We start from the raw sequence: 16291 nt of genomic DNA, 5'->3' as shown, positions 1-16291 counted from the left end.
ACTCCTTCACTACTTCTTTTGAAAGAGGAAGAGGAGGAGACACTGAAGATTGACTGCAGCATTTTAGCTCAGTGGTTTAGGTCTTGAGCTGCAAAGCCAGAAGTTGGGAGTTCAATTCCCCACTGGGTGTCCATGGAGAAGAGCCAGCCTGGGTGGCCTTGGGCCAGCTGTGCAATCCCAGGGCACCCCCAGAAGAAAGAAAGGGCCAACCACTTCTGAGTGTTCTCTGCCTGGAAAAGCCTGCAAAGAGTCACTGTCAAAAGTGCTATACCTCTTACTGTCTATTGCTGCTGCTGCATGAGCGTGATAGCGCTGGCACTGATCACTCCACTTTGTCAGAACTAGATAAGAATGGTTTCTCTCTTTTTCCCTAGTCAGGTGGATTTTTGCTGATTAAGGGGAATGCAGTCTTTGGGTAAAAGATACAGAAACACACAAATAAGAGATCCTGTGTTCAGGGCGGCCATGAGCAAGGGCTGAGAAAGGGCAGAAGAAGTGGAGGAGGTATTTGGAGAGAGAACCGTGCCATGTATTTGCGTGTTTATTTGTTTGTTGATTTAGAGAGAGAACAGTGCCACGTATTTGCTTGTTTGTTTTGTTATTTATCATTTGCAGTTCTTTCTTTCAAGCAGAGCACACTGGACTCCACATTTCCCCCTCTTTTTTTGCATTCAACAAGCCCCCTGCCTGGGAGGTTCTGGCAACTGTAGATCAAAAAGGTAAGATTTCAAAGTTCTGCCTCATTTTGCTTTCGCTGGATGTGAATTGCTTGTTCCTGGTTCAATTGCAGTGAGAAAGGGAGAGTGGCCGAAGGAAAGGTAAAGGCAGGGGAGGGATATAGAAGAGGAAAGAGTGTGATGTTGTTGTTGTTGTTGTTGTTGTTGTTGTTGTTGTTGTTGTTGTTGTTGTTGTTGTTGTTGTTGTTGTTGTTTCATTTTAAAAGAATAGGAAAAGGAAAGAGAATAATCAGAACAGAGTGCTAAATATATAATTTTGCAAAGCTTGGAAGGCCCAGAGATTCCAAGTATCAATTCTTAGATAGCCCCAGCACAAGATACAAGACATTCCCCTTAAAGGTGATTACAAATTTCAATAAAGTGTCCACACTAAGAAGAGGACAGGGCTTCTGTCCTTTCAAGGGCTGTTTGGAAGTGGGAATTTCAGCGGGCATAACTGGCTGAGAGCTCAGGGCTGCAGAGCCAGGCTCTGGGTGTTTGAATTCCAGCTGTTGGTCCTGCAAAAAAAAGAGCCAGCCAAGATCTCCCAGAGGGTACCTTGCCCGTGGGGTTGTGTGCCTTGCCTCCTTTGTGGCCTCAGACAAGCTGCATAGCCCCAGAAGGAGGGAACAACAGACCACATCTGAGTACTTTTAGGTAAAGAAAAACCTTGGAGGTCACCATAAGTTGGAGTCAACCAGAGGACAGAAACTTATCAATGGTTGTTAAGGCACAGAGGCTCTGTGTTAGGGGATGACTATATGGGCATCTGTCCCACCATTAGGTTCTCTGTGGGGATGGGTGGTTCGCTCCTTCTTCTGGTGACCAGGCAATGTAAGTCCTTGAAAGAACCACCCCTACCCCAGAGCCTTCTTATCCGTACCATTCTGGGTCTCTATCAAGGGCTACCTTGTTTTAGGTACAGGCAGAATTGCTCTATTTTGGTTTGTTTCCAGCACATGCGATAGCCGGGATCAAACCCAAGTGGAGCTTGCTGCTTTCAATTTCCCTCCCACTTTCAATTTCCCAGTATTGGTAAGTGGCTTAAGAAGACAACTTCTTCCTTTGTCCGCATGGAGAGACAGAGGAAGAAAGCAGAGGACGTTTCTCATTTCCCAATATGTGGAAGTTTTAAAGGAATCGAAAGTTTGTTTAAGGCCTGTTAGGGCAGCACTGATGAGCAGTACCTCTTTTTTCTGGGGGGGGGGGGGAGGAACAAAATGAACCCTTCCACCCAGGAGGAGGAGCAGACAGGAGGTGGAAAGGAGAGTGGGGGGGATGTTTTGTTTTGTTTTTGTTAAGGGAGGAGGGCCAAATAGGGTTGCTTGAGGTGTATATGCCATGTGGTTGCAAGAATTGCCCAAATGGCACACCGGATGTCCACATGACTTTACATTATCCTGTTTAACCTGCTCCAGTTGAGGCAGTGTCTCAAGGTTTGAAATTTTGTGTATAAGACTGTTGAGAAATGATTAAGGGGTATATGGAAAAAGCCACTGTGAAATGAAAGCATGTTCAAAATGTGGCTAGGACATTATTTCTTATCACTTTGCAAAACATTTTAAAGTGTACCAAACCGATTAGCTAGCTATTGTTCAGCAAAGTCATTGAATTGTAAACATCCTGGAAGTGGGATGATTTTTCTTATTTAACAACATGTAAATATAGAAATGACGTATGAATGTCCAATATTTAGCACTCTTTCTCATTCCAATGCCTTTGTATTACAATATCCAAGTCTTATAAGAATTTAGGCTTACAAATCTTTGATGCCAGAAGACGATGATCGAGTAAGTTCTCCAAAAGAATGTTAGCCAAAACAAAATTCATTATCAGTATAGTGACAGCATGCTGGATTGTAGATGACAGACAGTTAGGAAAGAAGAAGACCCAATACAAGATGAACTGACTCCCTAAAGCAGTGTTCCCCAACGTGGGAGTTGTGACCCCCAACAGGGGTCATGAAATGTTTTCTGGGGGTTCGTTGTGGGTTTTAAGTTCCATACCAGCATCTTTTTCCAAGTTGCAAGGAAGGATTTGTTTAGGTATTAGTGCCTGCAGTTTTCGTCATAGCTACAAGACTTTTGAATTTTGGAACAACACTGAAGTATTTTGTGCAAATGGAATACATAAGTAATAAAGCTAGTAGAATCAGACAAGCTGAGGATGCCTGGAACTATTGCAACAGTGAAAAAATATACCTTGATACTCAAATGAATGTTGATATGATTGTCAAAGATTATTTGGTTTCACTCTAGAGTTACCCCTTTAGGGGATAAATGCTAGTTGTGACAAACACAGCTTTTGGATTTTTTCCCCCCTAGAGTTCTATGAAATTCTTTAGGGCTCTTAGGGAGGGTCTCTGAACACTCCAGTTTCAGACAACCTGATATAGCTTCATAAGAACTAGTAAGTGTAAATATTGTTTTTCTTGATTACAGCTCTCAAAATCCTCCAGTTGGCATGGTTGACCAGTGGCCTTACTGGTTGGGGAATTCAGTGAGTAACTGCCCAAAATGTAACTTCTACAAGCTCTGAGATTCATTCAACTATACGTAGCCAAAGGCATCTGCCCAAAGCTGTAGAAGACACCACATCATAGGGACTGAAATCCTGTTGCTTAGTGTAGTAAATTGCACTAGAGTTGTCCCTTTAAATCAACAGTGATTTGGTGAGTCAGGTCCTCCATAAGTTCTCTTGATTCACATGAGCCTTCTCTATTTGGGAGTTGCTTTTGCATAGTAAATCACATTTAGAGTAGACCTGTCTGAAGCAATGGAACTTATAAAGGAATTCTTATGAAATCCCCATTCATTCAATTGGACCTAATCTAGTGGGATTTACTACATTAAACCACAGGATTTTAGCCAATGTTTCCATATCTCATCTCTGGCTTGAACTGTTGCTCTTCAGACATCATACTTCTTTGGTAGTTCAGTGGTTTAGGTATCTGGTTGGAAATTGGGTCACTTCCAGCTCTGCAAATCGATGATGATGATGATGATGATGATGATGATGATGATGATGATGATGATGATGATGATTTTCCATATGAACTTATGCCAGATCCCCTTGTGGTATTTGTTATGAGGATACATGACTTGACATCTCGCCAGTTCTTGCGAATGACGATAAATGAGATACGGGTGTGTATGTTTTCTGTGTGGGAGAGAATCTTGTTTGTTTCCATGACATGTGATATTAGAAGTATCCCTTCTGAGTTGGAAGCCCAATGACTCATTTTCAGATTGAAAGTCAGCATAGAAGATATGGTGTCTTCCTTCTGTGAGATCCACAGATTTTCTTCTACCTCTTAATTCCCTTTTCCCCCTTTGTGTGAAGTTCTTGCCTGGGAAACCTTTGGAAGCTTGAGATAAGGCGAGTGCGTCTTCTAACCCAAAATATCACACGGGAAACATCTCCGTTCAATAAACATGCCTGTGGATCTGGCCAGAGATTGGCTGAAGATACTTCTGTGGGCTCCGCTTCTCTGTGCTCAGTTTTTGGAATCCGGAGCCGATACTGACTTGAGAAAGACAGCGCTCCAGCTAATGCAAGAAGCCCCGTTGATTGATGGGTAGGTGGAATTTGTTGTGTACCAATCTATGATGGCAAATCTACAGTCTGGGCTCTGTCAAAGTCTGGTGTGCTGTTCCTTTGCTGTTGAACACTTAACAAATATAGCTTCAAAATGTAAAAGCAACAGTGTTGGCCTCTGGAGATGTCCCCTCTGTTACCTTACCATTGTTAAGTACTTTATATTGGCAGAGTGTCGTGGCTCACGCTGAGCTAGGGATTATTGGGAAGTAATCAGGTGAAAAGGTAGGCTACTGTTTAGTTAAAGAAGAATTGCATTGAGTGCAAACGTTGGAAACCTCCAGAGTTGGCTTCCATTCATGCGCGGCTGATAAGAAAAGTCATTACTCACACCAGGAGAACAAACAAGAAATGACCTCAGAGAGAAAAGGAAGGAAACTTGAGAAAGACTAATTTATATGTAGAAAAGAAAAGAAGGGGAAACAGATTTAGGTATCTAACCCGTCTAAAGAGGTATCTATTCACCCCACACTCCTTGAAGTGGAAGAGTAATTAGGGCCTGGCACTGCGGAAACTTTCGTTTCATTGATCTTGCATCCATAAATGACGGCTTCATGGGGGAAATGGTTAGCTATGCCAGGAGCTGGGATACTCAGTGTGGTATAGTGGATGGAGTGATGGAGTAGGACTCTGGAGAACATGGTTCAAATCCCTGCCCAGCCACGGAAACTCATTGAAGGAGGGGAATTGACAAAGCCGCTCTTTAAATATCTCACTTTGCTTGAGAGGCCTCTTAGGGTCGCTATATGGCACATGATGACAAAGCCAGGAATTACTTTTCATAATAATGCTGACAATTACATAGTAGAGCAAGGGTTTCCAACAGTATAGCTTGTGACTTGTTTATTAGCATGGCTCATGATATTATCTCTCCCTTCTCAAGCTTCGCTGTCCTCTTTGAGCTGAGTTGCTGTCCTCGTAGTTGTTGGGATGCTGCTGGGATTTCTTTCCCCCCAACAATGATGTATTTATTGCTTAGTGTCATCGAAGTGACCAACGTGAATTTGACTAAACTCCGGGAGGCAGTGGAAGACAGGAGGGCCTGGCATGCTCTGGTCCGTGGGGTCACAAAGAGTCAGACGCGACTTAACAACTAAGCAACAAAAATTCTTCCTATGATGAGGTGTTCAAGTTAGATTTCTGTTGTAATCAAAAGTATGTTGGGGTGGCCTATTCTTGAATGGGCGATTCAGCCCCATTAGATTTACAAATGACCTGCTCCTGGTCAAGTGAAAAGCACTAGACCTTGCTTGTTCCTATGGATCCACACAGCTGCCAGCAAGGATTTAACTGGGTCATGATGAATGCCATTGCTTCAGAAGGTCTCACTACACCACTGGATGCCAAGAGAGGACAACAGAGGCAACAAGACAAGGGACCTGGGGTGAGAGAAGCTAAGAGGCACATTGAAAATTGGTCTGATATACATATATGAGATCATTCTGAGAAGCTCCGATGCCCTGCTGTCGTTCACTGCCTCCCATAGCTAAGCACTGGCGGCAAGAGATGGAGGCCCACACTTTAGAGTTGCGGCATGAATCACACAGTCTCATATTCTTACTATTTAGCCACAATGATCTGCCGCTGAAGCTGAGATGGTTGTATCAAAACAAACTGAGCCAAGCGAACTTGAGGACACTCAACACCACGGACACAAACATTCAGAAGCTCCGAGATGGCCACGTTGGTGCTCAGGTACGTGACAGGTGAGGCCCTCAGGTCCTTTATCTCAGAGCTTAGAAATTTCTTCTTTTTTTAAAAAAAGACTACAATTCCCAGAATCCATCAGCCAACTGGGAGTTGTAGTCCAGAATACAAAACCTCCCCCGAACGTTGATTTCTCTTGCTCTGTTCTGAAAGGATACAGACAGCTTGTCATTAAATCTTAGAAATATCTTCTGTCCGTCTTTTCAGTTTTGGTCCGTGTACGTTCTCTGCGGAGCACAAAACAAAGATGCCGTCCGCCTGACGCTGGAACAAATCGACCTTGTCAAGAGGATGTGCGAAGCCTACAAAGAATTTGAACTGGTGACATCTTCACAGGGTAATGTGTCATTTGTTTCAGCAGCAAAGCAAACATTCAGCAACACATGTTCTTTTTCTGTGCATGAGAATGGACACAGTTCACACACAAAAGCACAGCGATGCTTTTCTCCCTCTGGGCAAGGTGCTGTCAGATTGAGCATGCGGTATGGATGCCACCTTGTTGTGTGTTCAGAAAAATTGCACTATAGGGTGGTGGTGGTGGGCAGAGGTCAGCCTTCCAGCAAAATTCAGAGAGCCTGGCTTTGTTCATCCTACGATGTACAGTAGGATCTGAATAAGTATAAAGAGTAAAGATGGGCATGGAGTGGGAAACCAGCTGTTCGTGATGGTTCCTGGCTTGTGTTTCCCTTGTGAAGGGAAGGGAAGCCAGGTGGGCTGTCTCTGAAGATGGTGGAGGAGAAGGAGGAAGAGCAGGTGGTGGCGGGAGGGCCAGGCAAAGGAGGCGACAGGGGCCACAGGAAGGGGGCAGGTGGACATCTCTCCAAAGGAAGTGCTGAGCTGGAAAAAAAAAAGTTTGGTACTTCGCTTCGTTTCGGCAAAATGAATTGCACGAACCAAACCAGAAACCAGCCCAGTTCGTATTTTTCCCCCAGTTCATAGTTCAGTTTGTGCCCATCTCTAGAGCATGACCATTAGGCATGGGATTTCAGGACATATATATATTTTCACTACGACGACTAGAATTCGACAGGAATTCCCCCCCTCCCCGATGAAATTCTGGTCCCTTTAGCAAAACAACAACAACAACAACAACAACAACAACAACAATAATAATAATAATAATAATAATAATAAATATTTTTTAAATGCAAGTTTTCAGAGGAGGTTCAGGGTACACACCAGCTCTTTGCCAAGGCTCTCTCTCTCTCTCTCTCTCTCTCTCTCTCTCCAGCAACAGTCACAACAGCAGGGTGTCAGGTCCCGGTGGAGTTTTCTAAGTTCCATGACAACTGCAAAGGATTAGGGGCCAGTAGTCTCTCTGTTTATGAGGCTCTGTAGAAAGAGCTTCTTAAAAAAAAAAACTACTGGTTCCTAATTCTTGCTGAATTCTGGTAGCTTTACTGGGGGAAGGGGGGAATGGAAATCCTGTGCCTAAAAATTGCAGCAGTTCATTCTCTGATAGGCCTGCTTTTACTCAGTGAGGGGAAAAGAAACCAAAACAGCACAACAAAAATTGACCGAACTCCTTCCTGGACTCCTTCCTGAATGTTGCAGAGCGCAATAGTGGACAGGAAGGAGAAATGTAACGACATATCCTACAACGGTCCACGTGTGGCTGAAGTCTTAACTCAAAGCACTTGACACTGCAACATTTTGCTGTACGTGCTTCAGACGCTTCCTTCTTTTCCTCTGTAATAGATAATTTTTGTTTTTGCCTTGTAGAAAAGAACAGTGAATGATAAAGTAGGGAAACACAGAAAAATTTCAAGTAGAACATGATGATGTTTAAAGCCTGTGTTTGTTTTTTTTTAACAGAAGCGGATAGATTGCAGGATAAAAACTTTAGCGGGTTGCCCTCTTAGCTTCGAAAAACTTCTTTCCTCTCTCCCTCCCTGCTGAAATTCCCGGAATAACCCAGCCACGAAAGCAACTGCCTCCAGCGTTCTGGATGTTGTCATTCAACGTCCAGAACGTTTCCCACGTCTGCTCCAAAAGCGGAACACTTCACGCGTGCCCGAAGTGCAAAGCCATGTAGCCAGAGGGATTCAGCGCATTCCTCGGCCCGCTTCAATTACAACCGGTCTTTCTGTTGAAAATCCAGGCATTGAGAACACGGACGGCAAGAAGACGGCCTGTCTGATCGGGATCGAAGGCGGGCACTCCATCGACAACAGCCTCGCAACTCTGAGGATGTTTTATGAGCTGGGGGTTCGGTACATGACGTTGACCCACAACTGCAACACACCCTGGTAACCGAGAAGCGTTTCTCCAAACAGGTCTGCCTTTGGGAACAGACACGATACTGTTCAAATACTCCGATGTCTTTCTGTACCAGGAACATTGGCTTGAGAGTGCTGATAGGTTTAGGCTGCTGGACGAGGACCCGTGGGCCAGTATGTCATGAGATCCTGCAGGACCCAGTTCCTTTGAGTCTGTCTGCACCGCAGCGTGGAGACCTTACCTTCTGGACTACAACTCCCATCATGCCAGCTTGGGGATGCTGGGAGCTGTAGTGTCAACCAAGGAACTGTTTCCTGTTCTGACCTAGGTTTTCTGTGTTCATGTTTTTGGAAGGTCTCAACGCCGTCCTCTTCCCATGTGCCAAAAAAGGAAGCCTAGACGTTGACTAGCCGCAGTGGTAAATCCCCAGACCCCAAAGTGGATTGATTGGGGGAGCTGTTCACAGTCCAACCTACAAATCCTGTGCATGCGTCCTCTTAAGAAGGCCCAAAACGTGTTCAATGAGATTTACTCACAGATAAGTTGTCGTCAGGATTGCAGCCTTAAGGAACTGGGCTATTTGCAAATCTAATTATTTTTTTTTTCTCCTGGACCATGTAATGGCTATACTCACCGGCCACCGGCTGCTTGAGGCCCAAGGTTGATCCTGGAATCAGCACTGTGGCAGAAATTTAACCAGCCTCTTTAAAATAAATGTGTGGGTTGGTTGAGTATGAATCAAAACCTCTCTGAAATTTTAGCACAGAGTATTTCTCTAAAGTGGGAGCAGAGCTTAGAAAGTCGTCGATGAGGACTACCGTTCCCGGCAGCCAGCTGGAGAATGCTGGGAGATGTAATCCAAAATGTAACACTTAACTTTCTTAATTTTGGACTTTTCTCCTTTTTTTGAAACTATGTAAAAGAGGCACGCAGTCCTGACAGGGGTGCAAAATTCTATCTTACCTGCCAGTTGCATTTTCAAGAACGTTGTGCCTCATTTTCAAAAGGATTTTATATACATATTTTCAGGAAAGCTAAATTAGAACTAATTTCAAAGATCTGGCAAGCGTGGCTAAGGTGCACTTGGCAAATTTCTATCAACCATTTCAGGCTTTCATTTTTGTTCATTTTGGAAACATTTACCAACATTCAAAAGTCCAAAATGGGTGATCGAAGGAGGAGATTAAACACCTAGCACGTTTTCAGAAGAGGTGCTCCCTCGATGAGTAAGAAGTTGGATTGTCACAGAACATGATTTTCCTCACCTGGGTATCTTGCATTTAGCAGTGCTTTGTGTGTATACAGCTATTGTAAAGTGGGAACAAGCTTCGTTTTCCAAGTCTAATTGCTCTCACTGCACCCATCTCTGGGAAACATGGGGAAGGATGGGAAACAGGTTATTAGAAAAAACATGCTCCCCACTTAACATCTACTTTGACCCTAAGAATCCAGCATATATGTTTGCTTTTCCCTTTTACAAATCATACCCGTCCCTTTATATATAAACTTTCAGATGATCCACAGGGTTCATTCCAGCTTTGCAGTTCTAACATTCAAGTCATATTCTAGTCTTTGTATACTGTTCTGATTATCTATCTATCTATCTATCTATCTATCTATCTATCTATCTATCTATCTATCTATCTATCTATCTATCTATCTATCTATCTATCTATCTATCTATCTATCTATCTATCTATCTATCTATCTATCTATCTATCTATCTATCTATCTATCTATCTATCTATCAGAACAGTATATGTGTGTGTGTGTGTGTGCACACTGCACATATATGAATACACACTGTATATATTAAACAAATTGTTCTCTTCTGAATGTCATTATACACAAGTGATTAAATAATATTGTTTTGCTTTGGCGTTTAGTCTGTTTCCACGTCCGCCATGCGGTTCTTTGGCCGTTTCAGCTTCTTGTATAATTGTTCTGCATTTCTGTTTTCTCTGCAGGGCAGAAACGTCATCAAAGCAAGTCCACAATTTTTACCCCAGAACAAAGGGCTTGAGTGCTTTTGGAAAAGTGAGACAAATGTTTGAGTGGAAATTAGCACATGGTTTCATAATGTCCACGGCAGAACTCTCTTAAATGGGGCAGGGTTTTTGTGAGGGAAGCGGGCCGTGGGTCTGCCAGCATTTCCTCCCCAGCTTGGTGAGACTCTACCATAATGCATGGCTTGCAAAAGGCTCGGGTAATATCAGTGGCTCTTGTTTTTGTGTTGAATGCATATACTGATGCAAAGCCAGGCAAAACTCATACAAGGGGAGGTGCCCTGCTTTAATCTCACTGCTCTACCAGCACTGGAAACATTATTTCCTTGCTAGTTGGTGGAGTTGCAGACCAGTAAACTGGGCAATGTGTCCTGAAATGCCTTTAACCCATTCGCTGGCCATCACTCAAGGATGACAACAGAAAGAATATGTATATGCGAGATCAAATCAAAACCAATGCACAACAGATGCTCATGTGATGCAAAGTTTATTGGTGGTGTTGAATGGATGCAGTAAATATCCACTCATAGGCATCCTTCAGTCTCGAGAGACTATGGTAACATGCTCTGAATCGAGGAGTGTCCTCTCCAGAGCATGAAGCCCGGGTAAGGTAATATGGAGGATAGGCTGTTACCCAAGCAGCAGATCCCCCCTCTCCACATTGCTGAAATGGTCCAATGGAAAGGCAAGAGCCAATACAACTGGTTCCAGCAACGTCGCAGGAGTTGGCAGAACGACACGAACTGCCTTCGGGACTCCAGCTCCGGATTTTGCCTCGAGGTTAACTCCTGAAGCCTTTTCTATGAGTGGATACAGCCACAAGGCAGTGGAGGTTTGAATTTGGAGTTTTCCTTCTCCTGCAGTAAATATAACCCATAAAGTAAGCATGCTCCTTGTAAACATCTGGGCTCTCAGGAGATACTAAAGAGCATTCCTAGGGTAAGCATGTCCTAAAATTTTAGCCAATTCTCTGCCTTAGAAGGAAAACAGAAACCAAGCAGGCTAATCCTGGATTTTTATGCTCAAAACCTCCAGAAACCAAACCAGAAAGGAAGAGAAGGTGGGAACAGAGAACTCCCTACCCTCTTCCAAAAGGAAAAGTTGGTGCTCATTGCTACCCAAGCTAGCACAGGCTGTCTTATTATGGCCCCTAGGAGAGAAACCCCCTTCACGCATCGACATCATGAAGTCATCCTCTGTATGACTATTTGAAAGGTAGTCCTATAGAGAAGGTGGGACATAGTGGCGCTGCAGGTTAAACCTCAGAAGCTTCTGTGCTGCAAGACCAGCCATCGTAAGATCAAATCCATGCGAGGGAGGGAGCTCCTGTCGCTTGTCCTAGCTCCTGCCAACCTAGCAGTTCGAAAGCATAGAAATGTGAGTTGATAAACAGGTACCACCTCAGTGGGAAGGTAACGGTGTTTCATGTCTAGTCATGTTGTACACGTGACCATGGAAACTGTCTTCGGACAAACGCTGGCTCTATGGCTTGGAGACGGGGATGAGCACCGCACCCTAGAGTCGGACACGACTGGACTAAATGTCAAGGGGAACCTTTACCTTACCTATAGAGAAAGGGCTCAAGTTACAGGAAGCCAGATTTCAGTTAAATATCAGGAAAAAAATCTTAACTGTTAAAGCAGTATGATGATGGAGCCCATGACCTTGGGAGGTGGTGAGCGCTCCGACGCTGGAGCCATTCATGAGAAAACTGGACAACCGTGTGGATTCCTACATTGGGCACAAGATTGGACTCAACATTTCATGACAAATCTCAGCTCTCCATGTGTGTGTATAGGAGAAAGACCGAAACCTTACCTGTTGTGTTCTAGGAGGTGGTGAAAGAGATGAATCGCCTCGGGATGATGGTAGACCTCTCCCACACCTCCGACGCCACAGCACGGGCTGCTCTAGAGGTCTCCAAAGCGCCAGTCATTTTCAGCCACTCTTCTGCCTTCTCCATCTGCAACCATTCCAGGAATGTTCCGGATGATATCCTGCTAGCCCTGGTAAGTGGAGGCTGAGCATTCTCGTGTCTGAAAAAGAACTTGAAGGATCAAAGCAAAGATCAAAGAGGGATGATTTCCCCAGTGATTCCAATGAAATGTTTCGCCTCCACCCAGTGGCCACCGTGGTCTGGCCTCGTTGCTGCCACGGACAAAAGGTGGCTGGATCCATTCAGAGCGTGGAAAAGTTAGCATACTGGACGACACTGTCACTGTTAAGCAGGGGATTCTGGGAGCTGTAGTGCAAACAAGTAACTTTTCAAACTTCTGTTCAATATGGCCATCTCTGGTTTACCGTAGTCATTGAGCGGGAAGGAAGAGGGGCCAATATCTCAGAACTACAGTATTATTTTTTCCCTATTAGTTATCCTTTTCCCCCTCAGCCTAAGCATCAAATTAAGGTTAAGGCCTAAGTGGAAAACAAACAAATAGATAAGAAGATACCCGTATTATAGCAATAAAAGCTATGCATCATACAGTTGGTTTTGACTTGTAATGACTGCTGACCTTGGCTCCAGAGCCAGATACCAAACCCACTGAGCTATTTGAACAGTCCATTTTTCTTTTTTAAAAAATAATCTCACCCCCTCTTAAAGGGGAAAGATGGATCAATTTTTTTCCCATGCCAAACAGTGCTATCAGGGAACCATATAGCATAACTATCTGCCAGTGTGGACAGGCTCTCTGTTTTTCTGATTAATACTCACCTGTTTCATTTTTCCATCCTTCGTCCTAGAAAAAGAACCGAGGGATTATAATGGTGACGTTTCCGACTAAGTTCCTTGCCTGCCATAACCGAATTGTTAATATTTCAACTGTTGCAGGTTTGCACATCTTAAAATACTCCCTTCTGCTTCTTAATTTAATATATTGATTCCCAAAGGATGCCTTTTGGGGGGAGGGGTGTGAAATTCCAAGGTTTCATCATGAAATCAACCTGAGCAAATGCATTTACATTTGTGCTTTTTGTCCTGCCTTTTTCTTGTGTTCAATTGTGGTTTATGGGTATTGTAGTGGACATGCGGAGGAGAAATGTAACAACAATGGCAATAATTATGTTTTTTTAATATAAAAATCCTAGATCACTTTGACCACATCAAGAAAATTGCAGGTTCTGATTCAATAGGAATTGGTGGTGACTACGATGGAGAAGACAGGTGAGCAAACTTTCTTTTGCATTGCAGTCCGTGGGCCTCTCATGGCAAATTGTGGCCGTGGGGCAGTAGGCGTGTGCCGTCTGTGTCCACGGCCAGCCCTGCCCTTGGGCTTAGGCTGTGGACAAAGCAGTGGGAAACTGTTCCTCCTCCTCCAGAGTCCCGCTGTCAGGAATCTTGGCAAGTCTTTGAGGCTGAATCCCAAGTGTGAATCCAAGTCTTTGGTACCAAGTCCCAAGTCCCAAATCCAGGTCCCTATTAAAAACAAGCTTCCCCCCGCCCCCGGAGAAAAGGGAGGGGTGAGTGGGTTCCAAGTTGCAAGTCGAGTCTGAGTCATTGGGGGGGAGGACAAGTTGAGTCCGAGTCACCAGTGCAACTTCATTCCAACTTGGCACCGGGTCATGTGACTTGAGTCCCCATCTCACCTTTCTCCCTGTCCCCATGCTTCACGTTATGCTGGTTCTTGCTGCTTTGCCCGGCTTGGCTTCACCTCCCTCTTTGTTCCATCATCTGCTTTCCTGCCCTGAGGACTTTCCCGGAGGGAAGGTGCATGCTGCTCAGAGAAGACATGGCACACAATTTGGGGGTGTGGATGGGCAGGAGAGATACTTGTGGGGAGGCTGGGGTGGAAGCAGTGGGGGAGAAACCCAATGCAAGGCGAAGGAAATGATTCCGGACCCTCAAGACCTCCCCAGTTGGACTTGATTTAGTCCAAGAACTGCATACCTTTCTCTTGAGGAGCATTTTCTGCATGCATTGAAATCTGCAAGGACGATGCTTGTTCAAATCAGCCCTTTGGTCAAAAGGATTTTTGGTGCCGCCTGTCCCTCTGGGTCTTATTGTGTTGCTGCTGTTGTTTCTTTTACTTACAGTTTCCCTGTGGGACTGGAGGATGTTTCTAAATATCCAGCCATGATTGAAGAACTGCTGAGGAGAGGATGGAGCAAGACAGAACTGCGTGGTGTTTTGAGGGGAAACTTCCTCCGCGTTTTCCGGGAAGTAGAAAATGTATGTTTTTTTTTAAAAAAACTGAAAAAGGTTGCATTTTGGTTTTTTTATCCTCTAACATAGCTTGATTTTAATCATGGTTACTAATGATGCTAGTTTTTATACAACTGGGAATAATCGATTTTTTTGTGGGAAGAGGATGACTGCTAAAATCTTCAGGCAAGCATGAGCAAATTGTTGTCCATCCTCAGCAAGTTTTTACAGCCTCTGAAGTGCTATAGCCCAGGGGTGAGCTGAACTTCATGCGGGTCTTTGAAGGGCCTGGGAACATTCATTCTTATACTCCAATTCCCATCATCCTCCAGCCAGGCTGGCTGGGAGATTTAGAAGGTGCCATCAAACAAGTGACTTTTGTAAGCTTCTGATTTCGAAATCTTCACCTCTGCTTTGTCAAACGAAGGTCTTGTTTTTCTGACACAGATCTGAATTTGTCACTTTAGGTGCGGGATCGCAATGTGTCCGTGAGAGCAAATGAAGAAGAAATACCTCTTGAACAAACCAGGCACGAGTGCCGATTAGAACTCAAGCCCCCACTTTCACCGACGGCCAGTACCCATAGGCTGAAACTGAGCAGCTTAACACTCACTGTTGCCCTGTGTGTCACGCTACACTGAGCTCATATTGGTGAAAAGTTTTACCTGCCATTTTTTCTCCTTATCAGTTGCAAAGGATTGTGGGACTTACCGGGATTCACATCCAAGCCTGCATTTATAAAGCCACTTCTCTGAAAATGGTTCTTTGGAAAATCTTTTAAATCCTTCAGCAATATGTCAGCGATCCATTTCCCTTTGAGACATCTCTACTGGAACCTATTTCTTTGTTGTATATAGAAAACCAATGGGAAGCCTTTGTCTGGGAGGCTGTGACTGCAGAACAGTACCAGACAGAAAGTCACTGGACTTACTAACTGCCCTATCCTAAATAAGGGGAACATTGTATGGATAGAGGGGGAAAGTCTGTCAACGTGAGTGCTGAATAAGGTTGTCAAGGTTTGAAATTTTGTGTCTATAGTGTGTTAAAATAATAGTTAAGGGAGTGCAGAAAAAAATTCCCTGAAAATGAAAGTACATTTAAAAGTGCAGCTTGGAAATAGTTTACTATAGTCACTGTGAAACCATTTTTAAGTTTACCAAAACAATTAGCCAGCTCCAGATGAGCAAGGCCACTGAATTGTAAAGATTTTGTGTGTGTTCTTAATATGGTTAGGGGGCTAAGAAATTTATTTTCTTTTACATATTTTTACTTTTCATAACTTCAATGTTTTAAGAGTTGTATTCTCAATCTTTTTGTTTTTAAATGTACTCTTGCATTTTTAGAATGTAACTTTAAAACAGTATTTTTGGTATTTTTATTCTACTTTTGCTCCTTCCATTTTGGATAACTGAAATATTTGCCGTCAACTTATGTTTAGTTTTCATACATTTTAAATAGTTGTGCCTACAATTTTCTTCATAGCTGTTAGTCTCTTGTTTTTTTTTACAACAAATCTGAAGTATTTTGTGCATATGGAACATAGAAGCAATGCAAATAAATAAAGTTTGTAGAATTAGATAAGCTGAAGTTGCCTGAAATTCTTGCAACAGTAGAAAGACTTATACCTCGATACTCAGATGAATGTTGATACAAGTGTCAAAGATTGTTTGGTTTCATTCTGGAGGTAACCCTTTATTGGGATATATCAGCTGGGCAAACACAGACTTCCCATAGATATCATTGCATTTACACTAGCATAACTTATCAACAGGGTTCTGGCCCTGTATTTTCATTTTTATCTGTTTTCCAATCATGTTGTGGCATGCTTTGAGTCCCGGTTTTGGAAGCAAGATGGAAGAAGCTTAAATAAATTGTTGTTGTGGGTTTTTTTGGCTCTTTGGCCA

At 43.6% G+C, this 16291-nt stretch overlaps 1 protein-coding gene across 2 annotated transcripts; it reads left to right on the top strand.

The window, feature by feature from the left end:
* Window positions 1-379: 379 nt before the first annotated feature.
* On the top strand, window positions 380-15968 carry LOC110085484 (dipeptidase 2). Of its 2 annotated transcripts, XM_078380507.1 has the most exons (12): window positions 380-504; window positions 616-719; window positions 4059-4293; window positions 5882-6008; window positions 6228-6357; window positions 8122-8269; window positions 10208-10277; window positions 12079-12255; window positions 12989-13076; window positions 13334-13409; window positions 14279-14414; window positions 14855-15968. In XM_078380507.1, the coding sequence occupies exons 3-12, from the start codon at window positions 4151-4153 to the stop codon at window positions 15026-15028; spliced, it is 1269 nt and encodes a 422-aa protein (XP_078236633.1). In that variant the 5' UTR covers window positions 380-504; window positions 616-719; window positions 4059-4150; the 3' UTR covers window positions 15029-15968. The 2 variants fall into 2 exon arrangements, with proteins under 2 accessions (XP_078236633.1, XP_078236634.1); XM_078380508.1 differs by lacking the exons at window positions 380-504; window positions 4059-4293 and having other exon boundaries at window positions 625-719.
* The last annotated feature ends 323 nt before the right edge of the window (window positions 15969-16291 follow it).

Source organism: Pogona vitticeps, chromosome 10 (genome assembly GCF_051106095.1).
Source record: "Pogona vitticeps strain Pit_001003342236 chromosome 10, PviZW2.1, whole genome shotgun sequence".
Classification (NCBI taxonomy): domain Eukaryota; kingdom Metazoa; phylum Chordata; class Lepidosauria; order Squamata; family Agamidae; genus Pogona; species Pogona vitticeps.
Note: the sequence above shows the minus strand (reverse complement) of the source record. Positions and strands in the feature narration are given on the sequence as shown.